The 23,124-nt window shown below is 40.6% G+C and overlaps 1 protein-coding gene across 5 annotated transcripts; it reads right to left on the reverse strand.

The window, feature by feature from the left end:
- LOC109718255 (disease resistance protein RGA2-like) lies at positions 1,205–19,821 on the reverse strand. 5 transcript variants are annotated; one of them, XM_020244394.1, is made up of 3 exons: positions 19,437–19,821; positions 16,436–19,249; positions 1,205–1,489 (listed from the first exon to the last, which is right to left on the reverse strand). In XM_020244394.1, exon 2 carries the CDS (start codon positions 19,014–19,016, stop codon positions 16,482–16,484), a length of 2,535 nt encoding a protein of 844 aa, XP_020099983.1. In that variant the 5' UTR covers positions 19,017–19,249; positions 19,437–19,821; the 3' UTR covers positions 1,205–1,489; positions 16,436–16,481. The 5 variants fall into 5 exon arrangements, with proteins under 5 accessions (XP_020099983.1, XP_020099982.1, XP_020099981.1 ...); XM_020244393.1 differs by having other exon boundaries at positions 16,436–19,257; XM_020244392.1 differs by lacking the exon at positions 19,437–19,821 and having other exon boundaries at positions 16,436–17,736; positions 17,830–19,426.

The raw sequence follows: 23,124 nt of genomic DNA on the forward strand, positions 1-23,124 counted from the left end.
GAGAGCGAAAAGATAAAAAAAAGCATATGTTTATAAAAATTTTTCTGTATTTTAGTCATAATAAAAATAGTTATGTTAAAAGTATGGCTCACTATAAGAGTAAATGTTCCACAGAATAATAATCAATTTATTCTATACTTATAATTTATGGATGGTAGTGTTTGAAAGCAAAATGCAAATAAAATATTTTTATTTTCCTCACTCCTTAGAACACCATATAGAATTTACAATAATTTCTTTATATATCATCAAATAAATGTAAATAAATATTTAGTGCAATGACAAATATTTATAATAATTCCTTTATATACATATGAGTTCAGTTATTATACTCTTATAAGCACGATCGCTTTCTTACTACAAGTCATTTTCACTGATAAAGCTTTCAAATCGACGATTCATATTAAATATTATTCAGAACACATAATTCAACATTCGAGAAACCGAATTTTTTAATTCTTTAACATTAAATATCTCATGAACCCTTGGATGAAGAGATATGTAAATCACCAACTCCCTTCTAGAGTGTACAAGTAGACAAGTAGTATTTTTCTAAATTGTGAGGTGGTAGTTATCACAAGATTCACAACCCAAAGAGCCAAAATACAAAACTGTGCTGAAATACTTCTAATAGCACCAAGTCTGCAAGTCATTTGTGTTTGTTTGTTTTTAGGTTTAGGATAAAGGGATTAGGAATATCAATACGTATGGATACCCGAAATTTTATCTGAACCCGAACCCGAATGAAACGGATATATCCGATAGATATGGATATGGATTCGGATATGGATATAAAAAATAGAAACCCGACGAATATGGATTCGGATATGGATTTTGATTGTATCCGACCCGAACCCGAACCCGACCCGAACCCGACCCGAACCCGAATTTATTTTGCATTATATATAATATATATATAAAAATTTGATGTTATATTTAAATTTGTATTTTAAAAATTTAGATTTAATATAATATATTTTGAAATATTGAAAAAAGAAATAATTGTTTCGGGTTCAAATTTTCGGGTTCGGGTTCGGGTTCGGGTTTCGGATTTTTGGTCGGGTTCGGGTTTGGATATGGATTTTTAAAATCCGTCGGGTTCGGGTTCGGGTTCGGGTCTCGGGTTTGGAGTCGGNGGGTTCGGGTTCGGGTTTTTAAAAATCCGCCCCGAATCCGACCCGTTGACATCTCTAGCCACAAGAGATCCCAAACAATTACATCTAAAGAAAGTATGCAAAGTTATTGAAATCATTCTGCCACAATAGGTAGTAAGCCACAAACAATGCAATATTGTAATTCTTTGCCCTAAATACTCTAGCTAAATAAAAATTTGCATCAATGTCCGTGCTGCTGCAGTCCCAAATCTACACAATCTGTTGATGTGAAGTTCAGTCAAATGTGCAGCACTTCTACTTCATGGCTTCAATAACCTCATTTTTCTGACAATAAGGCAATTCACAAATTTTTGGTTTCTTGAGTATAAGAAAATCTGTAAGAGAAGAAAGCAAAATAGTAAATAATATAAGTGAGGAGATGATCAAGCTATCAAACAAACTCTGCAGAACAACACATGTTTTAAACCCAAAACTAAGCAATCGATTAAGTATCCTCCTCAATTTTGTTCTTATACCTAATCAAAGCATCAGCAAGGGCTTGTTCCTTCATCGAAACATATTGTCATTCTATTGTGTTCTAAAATATTCTAAAACTAGTGAAGTTACCCGCGCATTGCACCGGACTAATACTATAAAAGATATAAAGGATTGATAAAATAAAAATTTTAAAATTTTTTGATTTGTCATGAAACATTAATGAATATACAAATAGTATGAGAAAAAAGAGTATAAAGAGATTTTTTTTTTTTGTGAGAGCGATTAGTTTAGATGACAATAAACTATGTAAATGTATTAATTATAAAGTGAGCGGGTGGGAAGACGAAGCATTAAGTGGAGATGGGAGGTGGGAAGACGAAGTATCATGAGAAGGGGAGAGAAGGCACGAGTGAAAGAGAAACTGCCATGTGGCAAATTATATGGGGAATAATGTCGAGGTATAGATTCATTTGCTCAGAATACATACAATGTAGGAACAATAGTAGTTCTAATCAGGTATCAAAACGAAAAGCAGAATCCTACTCCTTAGGATATGTACTTGTATTTTATGGAAAGTCGGTACAATTTTATGATCTCTAGATCAGGCATCTCGAGTATCTCAAATTTGTCCACATACTCGAATTCAAATTCTTTAGGAATAAAAAGACAACCATAATCAAAGTTTTTATATAAGAAAAAACTAATTTTGGCCAGAGATTTGAACACTTAAACTACCTTAAAACAGTCCAAAACCTCCCAGAAGAAATCTGCTACACCTGAGAACTTGTCCATCTTGTCGAACCAGACAGAAGAAAAAAAAAATCCTCTCAATCGTAGTCCGAGTGAGGAAGATATGGGGCCTGAAATTCAGAGGTGTTGTATCAAGTATGTGGTTGATTTGACCCAATTTCCTGACTAATTCCAACTGTCGATTGCTGCTGTCTTCACCCAAACCATAACTGGAGAGATCCTCCTGGATCACTCACTCAATTAATTAATGTTCCAGGGATACCTTGGCACATAGACTTTCTCCTCCTATATTTTCCCCTAGAATTAGAGCCACCTACAATCTCTCTTAGAGGCCTCTAGTTATGAAAAGAAATTCTACAATAAATGAGAGCCCTTTCTCTCCTTCACATATATTTTCATTTTGCAAAAGCAATCAATGAAATCAAGAAAGTTTTTCATGTTTTTGTTTCTGCTCCAAGTTGCTTCCATTTTAAAGCAAGGACCCTTTTGAAAAAAAATCTTTTACAGTTTTGCTATTACCAGCCAGTTTGTAAATTCAACTTTTGACCGTCCCTAGAGCAAGTGGCAAAGGGCTTGGTGGTTGGTACCCAAGACCAAGTTTGAATCCTAGTTGATTCACATTTCTAGTTAAGTTTATTTCTAAATGAAATAAACGAAGCGGGTAGCGTGCAACCTATCTCTCAAAAAAAAAAAAAAAAAAAAAAAAACTTTTGACACAGAACAAAAGAGTTTCTCTCTTTGTGTCATAAAAAAAACATTCGTAGATTTAAGCGTTGCAACAATGCCATAATAATATATATATATATATATATATATATATATATATATATATATATATAGTTCGGCTATTATACTTTTATGAGTATAAGCTCCTTTGTACTTATAAGTTTTCGGCCGTTAGATCTACTCCATTGATCATTTCCACTTGTTAGATTATACTATTCAACCAACCACCCACTCAACCCTAAAGGACTACTATCGTCCTAATCGCACATATCTTCATCTAATGGCCGAAAACTTATGAGTATAAAGGGACTTGTACTCATACGAGTATAGTAGCCCTAGCCTATGTATATATATATATATATATATGTGTATATATATATATGTGTATATATGTGTATACACATATATACACATATATATATAGATACACATATATACACATATATATATAGATACACATATATACACATATATATATAGATACACATATATACACATATATATATAGATACACATATATACACATATATATATAGATACACATATATACACATATATATATAGATACACATATATACACATATATATATAGATACACATATATACACATATATATATAGATACACATATATACACTCTATATGTGTATATATATATATACACATATATATGTGTGTGTATATATATATATATATATATATATGTGATATCCCTGGTGTTTAGCAGATGAGGCTTGTCGACAGCTCTGGAGAGTGTCAGGACAAGTCCGAGTCGTGTTGGCGCGAAATAAACGTAAAACAGACTCAGCGGGGACGCGAGAGCAGGACTTAGCTTTGGAAATCTGCAAATTACAGATTTCTGCTTGTTGTACCGGTACAACCATCAAGGTGTACCGGTACGTACCGGTACAACCATCAAGGCGTACCGGTACACTTTTTGTACCGGTACAACCAGCAGGGCGTACCGGTAACTTCGCCAGATTTTGCGCAGCTGCTCTCGGGTTGCCATTTGTACCGGTACAAATACACCAGGGTAGGTAAGGGGTGTTTTGGTAATTTCTTACCTTAAACGTGTCACCCTCTCTCCCACTCCTTCTTATACGTGTAGAGGAGCTAAGGAAGGCTTCTTGCATGCTTCTTCTCCTCTCTCTCTAGACTCAACTGTTAGCAAGGAGGAGCTCGGGTGGAGTTGGATCGACGCCGACGTCGCGCCGCGGTGCCGTTCGAGCGTGCCTTCGTCGTCGTAGCATCGCGAGAGGCCGAGCGAGGGTGCGATTCCGCCGTTCTCGACGTCGCGCCGGATTAGGATTAGCTTTTGAGGTGGGTTTATCATCGGATTTCTACTCCTAAAGTCTCGGTTAACGGCATGTATATTTTGTGTAATAGCTCGAATTTGTGGATTTTTTGTGTCTTTGACATCTAAACTGAATTTGGAGCATAGTATTATTTGTGGATAAATTATACATGTTGGACTTGAATTTGACTTAGGAGAAAATCCGCGAATATAACCTGTCATATGCTTAAACTACCAGATTTAGCTCTAGGAGCCGTGGTTTGATTGTATCATCGCAGTTTCAGAGTGGTAGATACCCCAGATAGTTTAGATTTCTGTTACGCTCGTGCTGGGATGCCGAGTGCATTTTTACAGTAGCATTCAGACTGTTTCGGACTGTTTGGTGCCGTCGGAGTTGACGGTGAACCCAGTTTGCTGTTTTGGCATCAGATTGTGCCGAGGGCATGTGACTTGTTGGTTGTTAGACCAGTTGGACCCTGTTTACTTGACTATAGCTTGTGAGAGCCTGATTGAGCTCGACAGAGATACGCTTGCATACTCGGTTGGGTAGCGCCCACGAGTGCCACTCTAGAATCGGGCTTAGTGTTTCTGCGTTGATGTCGAGGTATCCTGTTTGGACTTGCTATCCACTGACTGCTTAGTGTGGAGGTAGCTTTAGCTTCGACAGGCGGGATGGGTGTGTTTACAGTCCCTGGGACGGGTATGCTTATAGTCCCTAGTGAGATTTGGTCAGGATTGACATTTTCTACAGATTGTTAGTGTCAGAGCATGATAGTATTGTGGTTTTTAGCTGTAGATTTGTTCCAGCATTACTTACTATCCCAGCTCCCTTCTGTAGACTTAGTGGGTGAACCGATGATGTTGAGGACGGCACCCACTGAGGACTACTTATTTTTACAGTAGTTCTCACGCCCAGTTGTTACCCTATTTTTGCAGAGCCCGTTGTTCCGACTGTTGCTTCCTCCGAGACTGATCGTGGCAATGCCGTTGTCAGTTAGAGCCCTTCCCAGTTACTGCTGTTCGTGAGGTTACCAGCTGCAGGTAGTGCTAGTTTTAAGTTTCTTATACATACAGGTTGTATCTCGCTGGGCGAGCTTTTGTGTATCTGAACATATGTATGTATTTGGAACTTGTTCCTGTCTATACTAGTTTTATTCGAATAGCTCTATACTACTGTTTGTAGTATTATATGTTTTACAGGTACAGCTAGCGCTTCGTATACAGGAAAAATTCTTTTGTATATGGCGGATTTGTCGGCGTGCCCGGGGAACGTGCAATCCGGGGCGTGACAGATTTAAGTTGGTATCAGAGCTTTGCATTAGGTCGTTGGGACCTAGAAAACCTAAGTTGGCAAACCTTAAGAAGGCAAGACGCGAGAGGCGTGATTTATCGCGAAAGTCACTGATTGATTATTCTAACTCCTCCTGGAGCGGAGGGAGTGATTGAAGGAGTTTCTGTTTCGGTCCAGAAAAATTATGTTGGCTGCAGACGACATAATTTTGAGGAGAAACAGGGACCGCTTTCTAGACTTTCGTTTAATTGGGTCGAGAGTGTTTGTGTTTTATTTAACCTTCCTTTCGTTTCTTGGCAGCTGTATATCGACGTCGTGGTCGACCGTCGTTGCGGGAGCGTGCACAGTCGACGCGGGAGCATGCCGTACCCCTGAGATGCCTGAGCAGGTAGAGCCGAGTGCACAACCGGAGGCCGGTGCACCCCCTGATCTGAGAGAGCAGTTGGCTGCCTTGACTGAGGTGACCAGGCAGCAGGGGGAGTTGTTACAGAGGCTGTGTGAGAGGATAGCTCCACCGCAGAGTACAGCACCTGAGCAGCCAGTTCCATCTCCGACTACTCTAGTGACAGCACCAGCTGCAGCAGTACCTCCACCAGCGGCAGTTCCCCCAGCGCCGGTTACATCTCTTAGTGAGGCTCCGCAGATGACCAAGGCTGAGCAGGAGCGGATGGCTGAGAGACTCGTCCGCTTTCATCGTTTTGATCCACCGACCTTTGATGGCAGATGTTCACAGGCCTGGGTTGTCGAGGACTGGGTCAGCGCGATGGAGAAACTGTTTGAGAATTTGTTTATTCCTGAGCGGGAGCAGGTACACCTGGGAGTTCACTGCTTGACAGGAGATGCACTTGCATGGCGGAGGAGAGTGAGACGAGACTATAGGTTGGTGACCTTGCAGATGAGATGGGATTAGTTCTGCGGCATGCTATATGGGATGTATTTCCCCAACAGTGTGAAGCAGAAGCTCGAGGAGGACTTGAAGAGGCTTCAGCAGGGAGAGCGACCAGTTCAGGAGTACATCCGTAAGTTTACCCGACTCCTGAATTGTGTTCCATTTGTGGCCAGGGACGAGGCGCACAGAGTTTACCTGTTCGAGCGAGGTTTGAGATCGGAGATCTTCCGGTTGGTTCAGGCGCAGAGGTTGAGGACCTTGGATGCATCGATGGAGCAGGCTCTTTGGGTAAAGAGGGGTGATGCATCCATTCGGAAGAGGACTCAGGCAGTGGGGCAGAGTCAGGATAGGAAGCGCCCCTTTCCGGATGATGGAGGACAGTCGAGTAGCAGACGTCTGCCGAGGCCTCCACGATCACGCTCTCAGGGTCGTGGGTCTTCGGGGCATCAGCGATCTGGGGGATCCGGTCAGCAGGGACAGCCACCGAGGACACCGCAGTGTGTGATCTGCGGGGGACCCCACTGGCCCCGGCAGTGCGAGCAGAGAGAGGGCAGGTGTTATAGTTGCGGTCAGCAAGGGCACATGAGGTCAGCGTGTCCCCGAGCAGCATCACCAGCACCATCCACGACATCCGCACAGCCAGTATCCCCGCAGTCCTTTGGAGCACCGCCGAGCTACCGCCAGGAGGATAGAGCATCTGTGTTGCGTCAGGGTGAGCGACGACAGCAGGCTCCGAGTGGCAGGGTCTATGCAGCCCAGGTGGAGGACTCTACAGCAGCCGACCGAGTGGTGGCAGGTATCATTTTGATTTGTGGCATTAGAGCTCGTACACTTTTTGATACCGGTGCATCGCATTCTTTTGTTAGTCGAGCATTTGCATTGTTGCATGGTCTAGAGTTAGGATCATTGTCACAGGCACGAGAGGTGCAGATCCCCGACCATGTGTTACAGGTTGCAGAGTGTTGTTGGTCATGTCCGGTGCAGTTGGATTCGTGAATCATGCCCGCAGACTTGTTGGTGTTAGGACAGCTGCAGGACTTTGACGTTGTGCTCGGTATGGATTGGCTGGCACGGTATTATGCTACTATTGATTGTGGATCGAGGACGGTGACGTTCCACGAGCCAGGGCAAGAAGAGTTCACTTTTAGAGGCTGCAGGAGTACGTTGTTTGCCACTTGGATATCTTCGACGAGGGCTCGACAGATGATGAGTAGAGGGTGTGTTGCTTTTCTGGCCACTGTTGTAGAGGTACCTACGGCGGCGCCGGGACTCGAAGATATCCCTGTAGTCCGCGAGTTTTCGGATGTGTTTCTCCCGGAGTTGACGACGATGCCGCCGGAGAGGGAGATTGAGTTCGTGATTGATGTAGTTCCTGAAACTGCACCAATCTTGAAGGTATCTTATCAGATGGCACCAGCAAAGCTGAGAGAGCTAAAGGCGCAGCTTCAGAATCTGATGGGTAAGGGGTATGTGAGACCCAGTGTATCGCGTTGGGAAGCGTCGGTGTTATTTGTGAAGAAGAAAGATGGGTCACTTAGGTTGTGTGTGGATTACTGGGAGCTAAATAAAGTGACCATCAAGAACAAGTATCCTTTGCCGCGCATTGATGATCTGTTTGATCAGCTGCAAGGATCTTGTGTCTTCTCGAAGATTGACCTCCAGTCAGGTTACCACCAGTTGAGGGTGAGGGCCGAGAATGTTCTCAAGACGGCTTTTCGGACTCGGTACGGGCATTATGAGTTTACGGTCATGCCTTTTGGATTGACAAATGCCCCTGCCGCATTTATGGATTTGATGAACAGGGTGTTCAAACCGTTATTGGATAGATTTGTGGTAGTCTTCATCGACGATATTTTGATATACTCCCAGAGTGATGCCGAGCATGAGGAGCACTTAAGAACTGTGCTACAACTCCTGCTAGAGAAGTTGTATGCCAAGTTGAAGAAGTGCAAGTTCTGGTTGCGGGAGGTTGCTTTCTTGGGCCACGTGATTTCTGCAGAGGGAGTAGTAGTGGACCCGAAGAAGATCGATGCTATTCGGGATTGGCCCAGACCGACGACGGTGACTGAGGTGAGGAGTTTTCTGGGACTGGCAGGATATTACCGTCAGTTTGTGGAAGGCTTTGCGAAGCTTTCCACACCCCTCACTCGATTGACTCGAAAAGGGGTTAGATTCATCTGGAGTGAGGATTGTCAGAGGAGCTTCGATGAGTTGAGACAGAGGTTGATGTCAGCTCCTATCCTTGCCCTTCCTGTTATGGGGGAAGGATTTGTGATATACAGTGATGCATCACACAGTGGGTTGGGCTGTGTGCTGACGCAGCATGGTAGGGTAATTGCTTATGCTTCACGGCAGTTAAAAGATTACGAGGAGAATTACCCTACGCATGACTTGGAGCTTGCCGCGGTAGTCTTTGCCCTGAATTTGTGGTGGCATTACTTATACGGCGAGCACTGCGAGATTTTCACCGATCATAAAAGTCTCAAGTATCTGTTCACCCAGAGGGAGTTGAACCTGAGGCAACGCCCGTGGTTGGAGCTACTGAAGGACTATGATATTAGTATTCAGTATCATCCCGGTAAGGCAAATGTGGTGACAGATGCGTTGAGCAGGAAGTCCGTACAGAGCTTGAGCTTATTGATTACTCAACAGAGGCCGTTACTCCAGGAGTTACAGCGGTTGAGACTCGAGATTGTCCCCTGGGTCTACTGCGAGACTGATGTCTTTGATTTTGCAGCCCACTTTGTTAGATAGGATCCGAGAGAAACAGAGTGGAGACCCACACTTGATGAGGATTCGAGAACAGCTGGATATGGGACAGGCAGAGGGTTTTGTAGTGGACAATTCGGGAGTACTGCGGTATAGGGACTGATTGTGTGTGCCGGTGGATTCAGAGATACGAGAGGACATTTTGAGAGAGGCTCATTGTTCACCTTATACGGTTCACCCTGGTGGAACCAAGATGTATAAGAACTCGAAGGCACAGTTTTGGTGAAATGGAATGAAGAGAGATATTGGCAGATATGTGGCTCAGTGTTTGACTTGCCAACAGGTAAAAGCAGAGCATCAGGTACCTGCTGGCAAGCTTCAGAGTCTGTCAGTGTCGAGTGGAAATGGGAGCAGATCATGATGGACTTCGTCGTGGGATTGCCTAGAGTACAGAGTAGTTTCGATGCTATTTAGGTGATAGTGGACAGATTGACTAAGTCTGCTCATTTCCTACCACTTCAGGCCACCTGGTCCAGAGAGAGGCTCGCGCAGCTTACCTGGATGAGATCGTCAGGCTACATGGTGTGCCGATGTCGATTGTATCGGACAGGGACCTGAGGTTTGTTTCACACTTCTGGAGGAGTCTGTAGATAGTTTTGGGTACACAGTTGCAGTTCAGCACAGCGTTTCACCCACAGACGGATGGTTAGTCAGAACGGACCATTCAGACTCTGGAGGACATGCTGAGGGCATGCATTCTGGACTTTGGAGGAGGGTGGCATCGACATTTGAGACTAGCTGAGTTTGCGTACAACAACAGCTATCAAACGAGCATCCAGATGGCTCCGATTGAAGCGTTGTATGGACGCAGATGTCGATCCCCTTTGTTTTGGAGTGATGTGGGTGAAAGGAAGACGCTAGGGTCTGAAATCTTGCTAGAGGCTGAGGAAAATGTGAGAGTTGTTCGACAACACCTTTTGACAGCCCAGAGCCGTCAGAGGAGCTACGCCGATGGAGACGAGACTTAGAGTTTCAGGTTGGAGATCATGTTTTTCTCAAAGTCTCGCCGTCCAGAGGCATACGCAGATTCGGAGTACGTGGGAAGCTCAGTCCACGCTTCATTGGCCCTTTTGAGGTATTGGAGCGAGTTGGACCGGTTGCTTATCGGATTGCTCTACCTCCCCGACTTGCCGGTATCCACAATGTGTTCCACGTCTCGGCTTTGAGGAAGTATATTTTCGATCCTTCTCACGTGATCGACTTCAATCCACTAGCGATTGGCGAGGATCTGAGATACGAGGAGCGACCGTTGCGGATTCTTGCTCTGGAGATGAAAGAATTGCGCAATCGGTTCATCCCGTATGTAAAAATGCAGTGGAGTAATCACGAGGAGCGGGAGGCGACTTGGGAACCTGAGACGGTGATGAGGGAGTTCTATCCCTACCTTTTTGAGGCTTAGAGCTGAGGTACGCGTAAGTTTCGAGGATGAAACTTTTTATAGTGGGGGAGGATGTGATATCCCGGTGTTCAGCAGATGAGGCCTATCGACAGCTCTGGAGAGTGTCGGGACAAGTCTGAGTCGTGTTGGCGCGAAATAGACGCAAAACAGACTCACGGGGACGCGAGAGCAGGACTTAGCTTTGGAAATCTGCAAATTGCATATTTTCTACTTGTTGTACCGGTACAACCATCAAGGCGTACCGGTACACTTTTTGTACTGGTACAACCAGCAGGGCGTATCGGTACACTTCGCCAGATTTTGCGCAGCTACTCTCGGGTTGCCATTTGTACCGGTACAAATGCCCATGTACCGGTACACCAGGGTAGGTAAGGGGTGTTTTGGTAATTTCTTACCTTAAACGTGTCACCCTCTCTCCCACTCCTTATACGTGTAGAGGAGCTGAGGAAGGCTTCTTGCATGCTTCTTCTCTTCTCTCTCTAGACTCTAAACTGAATTTGGAGCATAGTATTATTTGTGGATAAATTATACATGTTGGACTTGGATTTGACTTAGGAGAAAATCCGCGAATATAACCTGTCATATACTTAAACAACCAGATTTAGCTCTAGGAGCCGTGGTTTGATTGTATCATCGCAGTTTCAGAGCGGTGGACACCCCAAGTAGTTTAGATTTCTGTTACGCTCGTGCTGGGATGCCGAGTGTATTTTTACAGTAGCATTCAAACTGTTCCGGACTGTTTGGTACCGTCGGGATTGACGGTGAACCCAGTTTGCTGTTTTGGCATCAGATTGTGCCGAGGACACGTGACTTGTTAGTCGTTAGACCAGTTGGACCCTGTTTACTTGACTATAGCTTGTGAGAGCCTGATTGAGCTCGACAAAGATACGCTTGCATACTCGGTTGGGTAGCGCCCACGAGTGCCACTCCGGAGTCGAGCTTAGTGCTTCTGCGTTGATGTCGAGGTGTCCTGTTTGGATTTGCTTTCCACTGACTGCTTAGTGTGGAGGTAGCTTTAGCTTCGACAGGCGGGACGGGTGTGTTCAGTCCCTGGGACGGGTATGCTTACAGTCCCTAGTGAGATTGGGTCAGGATTGACATTTTCTACAGATTGTTAGTGTTAGAGCATGATAGTATTGTGGTTTTTAGCTGTAGATTTGTTCCAGCATTACTTACTATCCCAGCTCCCTTCTGTAGACTTAGTGGGTAGACCGATGATCTTGAGGGCGGCACCGACTGAGGACTACTTGTTTTTACAGCAGTTCTCACGCCCAGTTGTTACCCTGTTTTTGCAGAGTCTGTTGTTCCGGCTACTGCTTCCTCGGAGACTGATCGTGACAAGGGCGTTGTCAGTTAGAGCCCTTCCCAGTTACTGTTGTGCGTGAGGTTACCAGCTGCAGGTAGTGCTAGTTTTAAGTTTCTTATACATACAGGTTGTTTCTCGCTGGGCGAGCTTTTGTGTATCTGAACATATGTATTTGGAACTTGTTCCTGTCTATACTAGTTTTATTCGAATAGCTCTATACTACTGTTTGTAGTATTGTATGTTTTACAGGTACAGCTATCGCTTCGTATACAGGAGAAATTCTTTTGTATACGGCAGATTTGTCGGCATGCCCGGGGAACGTGCAATCCGGGGCGTGACAATGTATACTATCATATATATATTATACATTATATATTATATATTATATTAAATTAGTATTAGGAGATTCTGGTACCTATGCTAATAAATAGTCACGAGCACTTGGTAGTACCAACGGTTTTCCAGCCGTTAGATCTATCCATTTTAATCATTTCTTAGCCGATTAGATTTATACTATTCAACAACAGCACTAACTCGTAGGGAGGCACCAATCTCGCAATCGGCAATTTTTTTTCTTTTTAATCCAATGGACAAGTAAATCTATAGCACAATGACTTCGATGTGCTTATTATAGTGTTATATGTTAGCCTAAGTTAATATATATAGTATATATAATAGTATATATACTTATAGATATATATGGGATAATTTCATAAATGCCCTTCTAGGGACAATTAATTTCATCAATACCCTTCTAAAATTGATAATATCACGAATAACCTCCAATATGTTAAAAATTATCATAAATGCCCTCCACTAGTTAAGGTCCGTTAAAGCCCGTCTGAAATGGAGTTAAATTTTCAAAATACCATTTTTACCCTTTATCTCTTATCAATAGTAGAAATATTAACAGGTATTTCAAGACAACTTCTGTAAATCTAAATTTGAGTATTTAATATATAAATATTAATTAAATTATTAATATATATTAATTATTAAAAATATACAAAAATTGTATTTTATATATAGTATGTTTTTATCTCATTTTGGTTTTGTTTTTGGCTTCGTGTTTCGGTTCAGGTTCGGTTTAGATATAGACCAAAACTATAACTGAATTTATATACGATGGGATTTCATTTTTTTGTACCTATAGCTGAAACTATCCCTACTTAGCATCGATTAAGCTCACCACATTCAAAATTGAGCTCAGATAAAATTGCGTATCTATATCAATTCACATTCCTAATCAATAATAGTATTTTGAAATAAATTATAGATTTTATTTTTTTTCCCTATTTAATCAAAAATAAATCACATAACTATATGCATGCATTGTTTTGTCGATTGGAAAAAAAAGAGAATTTTGTTCGAAAGCTAAAATATATTATATTTCAGTTTTTTAATGCATGTAATGTAGATAAAATTATTGAGAATAATTTTGGTTAAAAAAAATTTTAAGCTTTCAAGATTAAAGAAATATTGGATAATTCCTTAACATTTATTTTTATTTAAATTTTTATACATAGTTATTTATTTGCTAAAAAATAAATAGAGCCACTAGATTTGGTGAAATCATCAAAAAAACTCAAAAATTCTTATTTTTCATACACTAAAATTAGTTAATTTTTTAAAAAACTAAAAGTTAAATGGGATGTCAACTAAAAAATTAAAAGTTGAGGGAGCCATTTCAAAATGGCATATAGTTGAGGGGGTCTCCATACATTACTTAAGATATAGTTGAGGGTAAATAAGTCATTTTAAAAGTTAACCCATCTTTAAGCATTTAATAACTATGGTAAAGCTAACACAACTAACGGTTGGGGTATTGATGATAATTTTCTATGTTTACAGGGGTATAGGTGATATTTTAAACTTTATAGGGCATCCATGATATTTTAGACTTTGGGAGGGGTATCCATGAAATTGCCCCTATATATATATAGTATAGCAACGAGAGAGGGAGAGAGAGAGAGCTAGTCTCCTAAACCTATCTATAGTACCGAAAATCCGACATAGTCTCGTTTTTATCTTAGAATGTTCAAATCACGAATCCATCCCACGTTAAAACTGATCTAGGGTATTTAAAGTTTTAGAAATAAATTTTATATTTTTCAACATAGTTTACTTATTGATCAAACCATTTTCAAAATGTTCAATTTTCAAGGGCTACATTTCGAAGCTTTGGAGTTTAACGTGTAGAGAATCTAAATTCCTTCAAATTTTTGATAGAAAATATTTAAACTATCTAAAAAAATATTAAGGTTAACATTTTTTATCTTGAATTTAAATGTCTATGCTCAAATTTTAAAATTATTCAATTTCCAGCGTACCATTTTGACATAATTATCATTTACTAAGTAAACGATGTCCGAAAAAACTAAAATTTATTCCTAAGAACTTCAATATACCTTGCAGATATATATTTAACGTGTGGATCTGTTAATTTGAACACGCCTATGATCGAAAACAAGACTATAGTACCGGCAGCCTCAAGTAGCTTAGATAGTATAAGTTAGCCTATCATATATTAATTATATAATATAATATAATAGTATTGGTCCGGCACTATTCATTAAGTAGCACGAGCACCTGGTGCTTACCAAGTTTTCCGTTTGTTAATCTCCCATTTTTATCATTTTTTATCCGTTAGAGTCATTACATCATTAACACAACCACCCACTCAAACCGTAGAGGCTCCCACATCATCCTTACACTCACATCTCTTAATCTAATGGGCCAATTAAAACTTGGTAGCACCAATGACTGGTGCTATTAGATTAACTAGCCTAAGTTCTGATATATATATATATATATATATATGTATATAATTATATATATAATCTGGCTACTATAAACTCTGTAATGTAACGCGATTCGTACTCATAAGCATTTCGATAATGGAAGCCTCCGAAGACGACAAACCGTACAACATTATCTCTAGAGGCATTTAAAAAACTTCTTAGAAAATCAAAATTCATAAATTTTCAACATCATTTACCTTACATAAATAAAAGGTCACAAATTGACCAATTTAACAGCGGTATGGGATAGTTGCTAGTTTACTAATTGTAAAAGTAATTGAATCGTTGAATTTTTTAATAGAAAATTCATTCACTATTAGATAAAGATAAATAACTTCGATCTTAATTGAATGATCCAATCATTCCATTTTTATGCACGTTGTCATTTGATCGTCATTTTATCCCATTTGCATAGCCTTATATGATTTCGAAAAATTACGAAATTTATTTTCTAAAGGTTTCAAATACTCTAGATCATATTTAACGGAGTGGATCGTCGATTCGGAAGCTCTATCATCAAAAGCGACTTATGAGTACGAATGCGATCATACTCATAAGAGTATAGTAGCCCTGCTCTCTCTCTTCTCTCTCTCTCTCTCTCTCTCTCTCTCTTTATATATATATATATAGCTCTCTCTCTCTCTCTCTATATATTTATATAGAGCAGGGCTACTATACTCTTATGAGTACGATCGCAATTGTACTCATAAGTCATTTTCGATAATGGAGCTTCCAAATCGACGATTCATACCGTTAAACATTATCTAGAGCATTTAAAACTTTTAGAAATAAAATTTCATAATTTTTCGACATCATTTACTTTACGATCAAAAGGTCAAAAAATTGACAATTTTTAACGGCCGGTATGGGATACTTGCTAGTTTAACGGTGCAAAAGAATTGGAATAAGTTGAATTTTTGATAAAAAATTCTATTCACTACCTAGATAAAGATCAATAACTCCGATCTTAAATTGAAGGATCCGATCATCCATTTTTAGGACGTCGTTCGATTTTGACCGTTCATTTTATGCCTGCTTGATAGACTTTATTATGATTTCGAAAAATTACGAAATTTATTTTTTAGAAGTTTCAAATACTCTAGATTATATTTAATGGAGTGGATCGTCAATTTGGAAACTCCATCCTCGAAAACAACTTATGAGTATAAAGAGCTCTATACTCATAAGAGTATAGTAGTCCTACTCTCTCTCTCTCTCTCTCTCTCTATATATATATATATAAGGAAAAAGAAAATTTGAATCCCGAGGTACCTAGATCTTAAGGGCTCAAGGAAAAACAAATAAGAACAAAAAACATAAAACTCCGTAATCACACTTAACTAACTCTTCAATTAACTTTCCGTTTTTGTGCAAAAATATCTTGCTTTTTGTCATTATCATATACATCTTTTGCATTAAAGTTGAGATCGAAACATCAGGAATTTAAAGCAAAGCACAAAAGTAATGTCTAAGCATACAGAATGAAGTGGTGAGTAATCATAAGGCAAGAAACATGAAAATATTTGAATAAATGAAAACAGAGTATCAATCAGAAGGACAAGAAAATGTTCAATCATTAATTTGTGTTTGATATTCAGCAGAGAAAAATGCTATCATACCAGCATCTCCAGGATTTAAGCATGTAGTGCTCTGATACTTCTAGCATCATATTTGATGACGCAGCTTTGGGCAACCAGATATGATCAATTCAGGCCGGGATGCTGAGTACCTTAGCCAACCTGGCAAAGTCTCCAAATTTCTACAGTTCGTTATAGTCAAGTAACGGAGGGATGTAAGATGGCGCATGCCCTGTGGCAAACGAATCAGCTCATTGCACTCAGAGATTTCCAGCTCCTCCAAAGCTGTAAGGTCATGCAGCGCCTCACATGTTGAAGTTGCAACCAGCTCACAGCATAATCCAATTGTAAGCTTCCGAAGAGATCTACCGAAATATTTCAGAGCTCCAGGTGTGCTGTATAGCATTGCATTATTAAACAGCAAAGTCAACTTGTCAAGAGATGAGCAACTAAAGTGCAGCACCTTCAGCTTAGGACAGTAAGCTATTGTCAAATCTGTAAGACAAGGGAATCTGTCGCCATTAATTTTTGACACCCATTTCTCCAGATTAGGCATTTGAGAGAAAGTAAGTTTTTCCAGTGAAAAGAACATACCACAATTTCCAAGAAAAGAATCATCAACACAGGTCACTGCATTCATTCCTCTTATCTCAATGACCTTCAGAAAACGAAATAATCCGAGCGGTGGTAAACTTTCCAATCCCTTAAGGTTAACTAGCCTAATCTCAACCATAGATTTAAGAGTTGACTCATTTGTCATCCATTCAGGTGCCCCTCTTCCAGGGTATGAAAATATTTCTAGTATCTCTAAATGTGGAGGCGGTTGGAGGGCTTCAAGCACATGCAGCGCAGTTATCTCAGAAGATTTGTTATCATCATTATGGAAGTTCAGCCAACTCCAATGTAATGCCAATGACGTAACATTGCTCTTAGAATTCAACTCTGCTTGTTTGGCTTCTTCTGGGTCCAATACCTTCTCAAGGTTCTCAATCCGTAGTGCTCCTTTAAGATTAACTAGGTTCTGTAGCTCCACAATTGTACACCCTGCCTCAGCAGTCACAATGTATCTTGACAAAGTCTGGAGGTGAGATAACTGCCCCATCCGACTTGGCATGCAAGTTAACGAGAAACACTCTAGTATATTAAGATGTCTCAGCTCTCTTACATAATACATGCCTTCGGGCAAATTGCCAAGCTTGCAACAACCTTCAAGGTTTAAAGTTTGCAAATTTTCAAGCTTGGTGATGGACGGATGGAGAGTACAAAGTTCCTTGCAATAAGAGAGATTAAGAATCAGCATATTCTGGAGGCTCCCAATCGACTCTGGAATTGTATGAAAATTCCTGCAATAAGAGAGATTAAGAACCTGTAGTTCCCGGAGGTTCCCTATAGACCCTGGAATAGTTTCTATATCAGTTTCTGAAAGATTGAGGTACCTTAGGCATGATAACTTCTTAATTGATTTAGGTAGCTCAGAAATGGAACAAGAATGTAGATCCAACACACAGAGATTTTTTAAATGGGAGAAAAGATCATCATTACTCTGTGTAATCCCGATTTTCTGCTTAAGCTCATCCATTTTGCTGTTTTTAACTAAGAGCAATGTCCGTAGATTTTTACAATGTGATAAAGCACTGGGAAATGTCCTAGTTTTCTCATCACATAACAATGATAAATGTCTAATCCATCCTGGGAAATCACATCGGTCATTACTCATTTTTACACACATCATCCCGTAAATGGCATCTGTTCCCATGTGTTTAATTCCAACAGCATAGTTCAAAAAAGTATATACTTGAGAATTAATACAGTATTTTAAATTTCCTTGGCCATCTGGGTATTGCACCTCCTGAAGGAAGTCATAAGAGACCAATATATTGACGCAATGACCACCATAATCTTCGATTGTATCATCTTGATGTGTGCACGGAATGAAGCCATAAGCATTCCATAAATCAATTATTTCGTGCTTATCAAAAGTATAATCTTTAGGGAACATCATCAGGTACAAAATGCAAAACTGGAGATGCCATGGCAAAGTATAATAGCTGAATTCGATCAAAGTATGTATATTTAGATCTCCACTACTATATGAATTCAGATACTCCAGTACATGGCTTGGATTTTCTGGGTGACACTGCAAAATCCCACCTATCATGTTTATTGCTAAGGGCAAGCCACGACACAATTTTACTATCATCTTAACTATCTCACAGAAGCCCATCAAATCCAACTCGTTTTTAGTTCCGAAAGCTTTCTTCACTAACAGATCAAAGCATACATCGTCTGGTAATGGTTTAAGTTCATATGGGACAGTAAGTTCATATGGGACAGCAGACCCAATTATCACCGAATCTCCATCTCGTACGGTCGTGATGACAGTACTCCCTTTCTTGCCAATGCTCAAAAATGACTTAAATATATTCCACTCATGTTCATTTTTCACCCAGATGTCGTCCAGAACAAGGAAAAATCTCCTCCCACGCAGGACTCGGTGAAGATAATCGTACGGCTTATTGAGTGATCCTAAATCTAGCGTATGATTAGCTAACTGGGTTACACACTTTATAATTTTCATCACAATCAGCTCGATATCAAAATTTTCAGGCGTAGTGACCCACATTCGGCAGTCAAACCATTCCTTCACACACAGGTCATTGTAAACCAGCCGAGCAAGGGCTGTCTTTCCCGATCCGTCACTACCGGAAATGCGAACAAAACGGAGGCGGTTGAACGATCGAGAAAAGATGATCTCCAAGATCTTTTGTTTGTCTCCATCTCTTCCTAAAATTTTCGATTCCACAGATGCCGATCTCAATGTGCCACTTCGCCGGGGAATTACCGGAGCATTCCATTCTATAGAACTATACAACGAGTCAGTTCCAATGTAAATTTTCCCGAAAATATAATTCAACATTTCTAAGTTGGAACCAATGTCGGCTTCGTTCTCGACATTGAGCAAGTTGGCGGATTTGCAGTCTATAATCTCTTTCATCTGCCAAAGCTTGTGGCTAAAGTTGGGGCAAGGAATAAGTGCACGTACCTGTGTTGCTGCGCGCGATCTGTGCCGAAATTTATGGATCAAATCAACGAAACGATCAGATAAGGAACACGCATCTTTAAGTTTGCGCCTATACCGCGATGCCCAATCCGGCCATCCTGCAGTCGCAACCGCCAAATAAATATCGGCCAGCCGTCCAATCAGCCTATCGTGTTCAGTTCTGAAGCCAGCGCGTGTGATGACTTCCGTGACCTCATAAGACGAAAGCTTCTCGAGCGTACGCCGCAGAATGACCGCCTCCATAAGGGCCCTCTCGATTTTCGTTCGCCCCGACGCTTTGTCAGAGAGAGAGAGAGAAGCAGCTAAAGGACGATCGCTCTACCTTCGAGGGGAAAGTGGAGCTCCCGCTGCATCTGATGTAGGGCTGAAAACTGTTTAGAATATTATATATCGGATTGAATTCAGAAACGAATTCCGGCAGAGCAGAATTCCGATGCTAAAATTGACTATTTAATCGAATTCAGATTTGAATTTAGTAATAATTATAAAGAATTTTTGGAATTCGAATGCAAATTTGATGTTTTTTTTTTTTTGTTAATAAAGATTCGAGTACGGAGTCGGATATTTGCATTCAACTTTATTTTTAATTTACGGCTAAGCCTCAACAACAACAAAAAAAAAAAAAAAAAGTAAACATACTATAAAGCCCCTTTTTTTTTTCGATTTAGAATAAAAATTCAAGTCAGTCAATAAAACTAAACATATATCAAGCTTGTTAAATAACGTATTGAAACATAAATTATTTTTTTATTGTTATGAGTCGAATTCTCCGACCGTTGACCCGGTCAAAGTTCTCCTTCGGGGTGCGTGCAAAGAATTGATATGGCTTCACGTAATGACCCTCGAAGTCTGCACCATTCGACTGATCAAACGATTCGGCTGATGAGAGATCGGATCAGCCGAGTTTGAAACTTTATACTACAGAATCGGTTCGGTTGAATAAGCCGAATAGGATATTGCAGTGTTTTAGGTCGGCTGATGAGCTGGATGGCCTTTATATATTGAAACTTAAAGTCGGAAACTCGTACAAAAGAGAGTGTGCTTGTAAGTCATACAGACTCCATAAATCTAACTTAAATACTACTCCTACAAAAGGCACTAAATGTAGAAAAAGAAAGATTACAGATAGACTACTCCTAGGAAAACAAGAAAAATGCGTGGAAATAGAAAGTGGCCTTCTGTTCGCTGGAAAGAGGACCCCTCCTCCAGGCGTTATTCGCCTATTTATACTCCGCGCATTGTGATTTGGTTATGTACACAATCGGTCATTTCTCTAATTTCGCGGGCTACTACAAGTCGATATTAAACACTCAAACTGATTGTGGTTATGCTGTGATTTACTTTGTGGTCCCGATGCACCACGTGTCAGATTTTAGAATCCTTGGCAAGCCGAGCGTCAATTTTCCACGCGATATTTTTATTGGAATCAACAATTGCCCTCTCGACAACTTCCGAACAGACGATTTGGTGGTTGACGTAATCTCTTTCAAAGGCGCGAATTTCGAAACCATTATTTTGAATTGCCTTGTACCGTCTTTCTCTCAGCCGTCCTTTCTCCTTTGACAGCTACGATTTCACATACATTCCTTTTGTTTCTTATGCGGCATTTATTAGGTCATTTATTGCCGTCGTCTCATCATCATTAAAGCTGTTTTCGAAATTCCATCCGACGGTCCTATTCTTTTGTCTTTTTTGTTTTCTTCTTCCTTACGCTTCCCCTTTTCTTTCTTCTCCCTTCGCTTTTCTTTCTTCTTCCTCTTCGCCTTAGAAGCCCTTTCTCTCTTCTTCTTCTACTTCTTCTTTCGCCTTCTCTAATGGTTCCACTTCCTTCTCTTTCTTCTTCTCCATCTTTCGATTACACTTTACTTAGACAATATGTTGGGTCGGACCCTTCCCGATTTATTTTAGGTCCCTTGTTTACAGATGGCCCTATTCCTGAGGTTTTTTCTTTCTCAAGTAAGGGTCTTCCTTTAATGGCTGATGCCATTCATCTCCATTCTTGGTATGCTTCAACTTCGACGGGAAAAAGCCTTCGAACTTGACTGAGTGTTTCGGAAGCATATCTCGCTTGGTTGGATCGGGTAGAAGCATCGTATGCCAATCTTTGGCGCGAGATTGGGATTTATGAGACCATTCAATTATCTCGAACACCTCCCATAGCCGATAACCTTTTTTTGGCTGCGACTCTTTGTTTCTGGTCCCCTGTTTCCAACACCTTCTTTTTTAGAGCGGGACCCTTTACTCTTACTCTCCTTGATATGCAGCGATCGTTGGTTTGCGCCCTCATGGCATTACCCTTTCGATGGCCTATAATTCTGACGGCGTGACCGATTTTGAGGCCCATCTTGATCTAGCTGATCTAGCTTATACTAAGTTTATCCGCTGGTTTGTAAGTTATGAAACCCTAGGATCTATCTAGATAATATCACACCTAGAGGGGGGGAATAGGTGTACAGCCCAAATGCGCGAATCTCAATGCAATAAAAATAAATGCGAAAAATAAAAATAACACACCGAGATTTTCGTAGAAAAACTCTAATTTGGAGAAAACCCACAGGACAAACACGCGAAAAAAATAATCCACTAAGAGAAAAGATTACAAGGTGATTATCGACTCCACGGACTCGACCTATCTTAACCTCCTATGGATCTCGCGGAAGCCTCCGGGTTGTCCACGCCCTCACGTTCGAATCCTCAAACGCTGCTCCCACGTCCGAATCCACAGACGCCACTCGAATCCACGAGCTCACGATTCGAATCCACGAACCGCCTTCAATCACACCGAATCCACGATGCCGCACATGAAGAACATCATGTTTTGTGGTGATCTTTCGCTTAGAATATCGACGAAGAACCAGAGAAGAATCTCTAAGCGAAACTTAGATCAATTCAACATATAGATATCAAATTACAATATCTCGAATTGACCTAAAAGAGGCTATATGGTGGAAAATAGGTTAAGAACGAAAACCTAGCCTCTAAGGTTACTATTGCATGTATTCTCGTGTTCTCTCTCAATTAGAGAACCCCAATAGCTTATTTATAGACTGTAGAATCAATTAGAGTCGGATTAGAAAGTATATTAGGAAATTTTACATTGAGTACCGGTACTCGGAAAGTTGGTACCGGTACCTCAGGACGATACGCAAATTTCCTAAGGCTGAGTACCGGTACCAGGCCGATGCAGTACCGGTACTCGGCCAATGCTGTACCGCAGTACCGGTACTCGGTCAATGCAATACCAGTACTCAATGCAATTCCCGCATTATTTCGCTTCGGGTTTTGAGGTACCAAAATAAGGTACTGGTACTCAGTATTGAAACTTGACTTTTTAAGAACGATTTTGAGGAACTGCAATCTGGTACCGGTACTCACTATTAAAACCTTTTATAATCAATTCAAAAGTACCAAAACCCATTTCTAATCCATATATCATTAGTTTCTATGATTCTAATGTCATAAATAAGTATGAATCACCATAACATCATTTACCTATAGTCGTCGAAGATGCACCTTCGGCTGGTGTTCCACCAACATCAGAGAAAAATCTTCCTCAATTATCTCCAAATGAACCAATCTCAGCCGAGGTAAATCCTCAGCCTATTTTGATTGACTCCTCTTCTTCTAATGTTTCAAACGGATCACCTCCACTTTCTCCTTCGGTAAAACA

Source organism: Ananas comosus, linkage group 12 (genome assembly GCF_001540865.1).
Source record: "Ananas comosus cultivar F153 linkage group 12, ASM154086v1, whole genome shotgun sequence".
NCBI lineage: Eukaryota > Viridiplantae > Streptophyta > Magnoliopsida > Poales > Bromeliaceae > Ananas > Ananas comosus.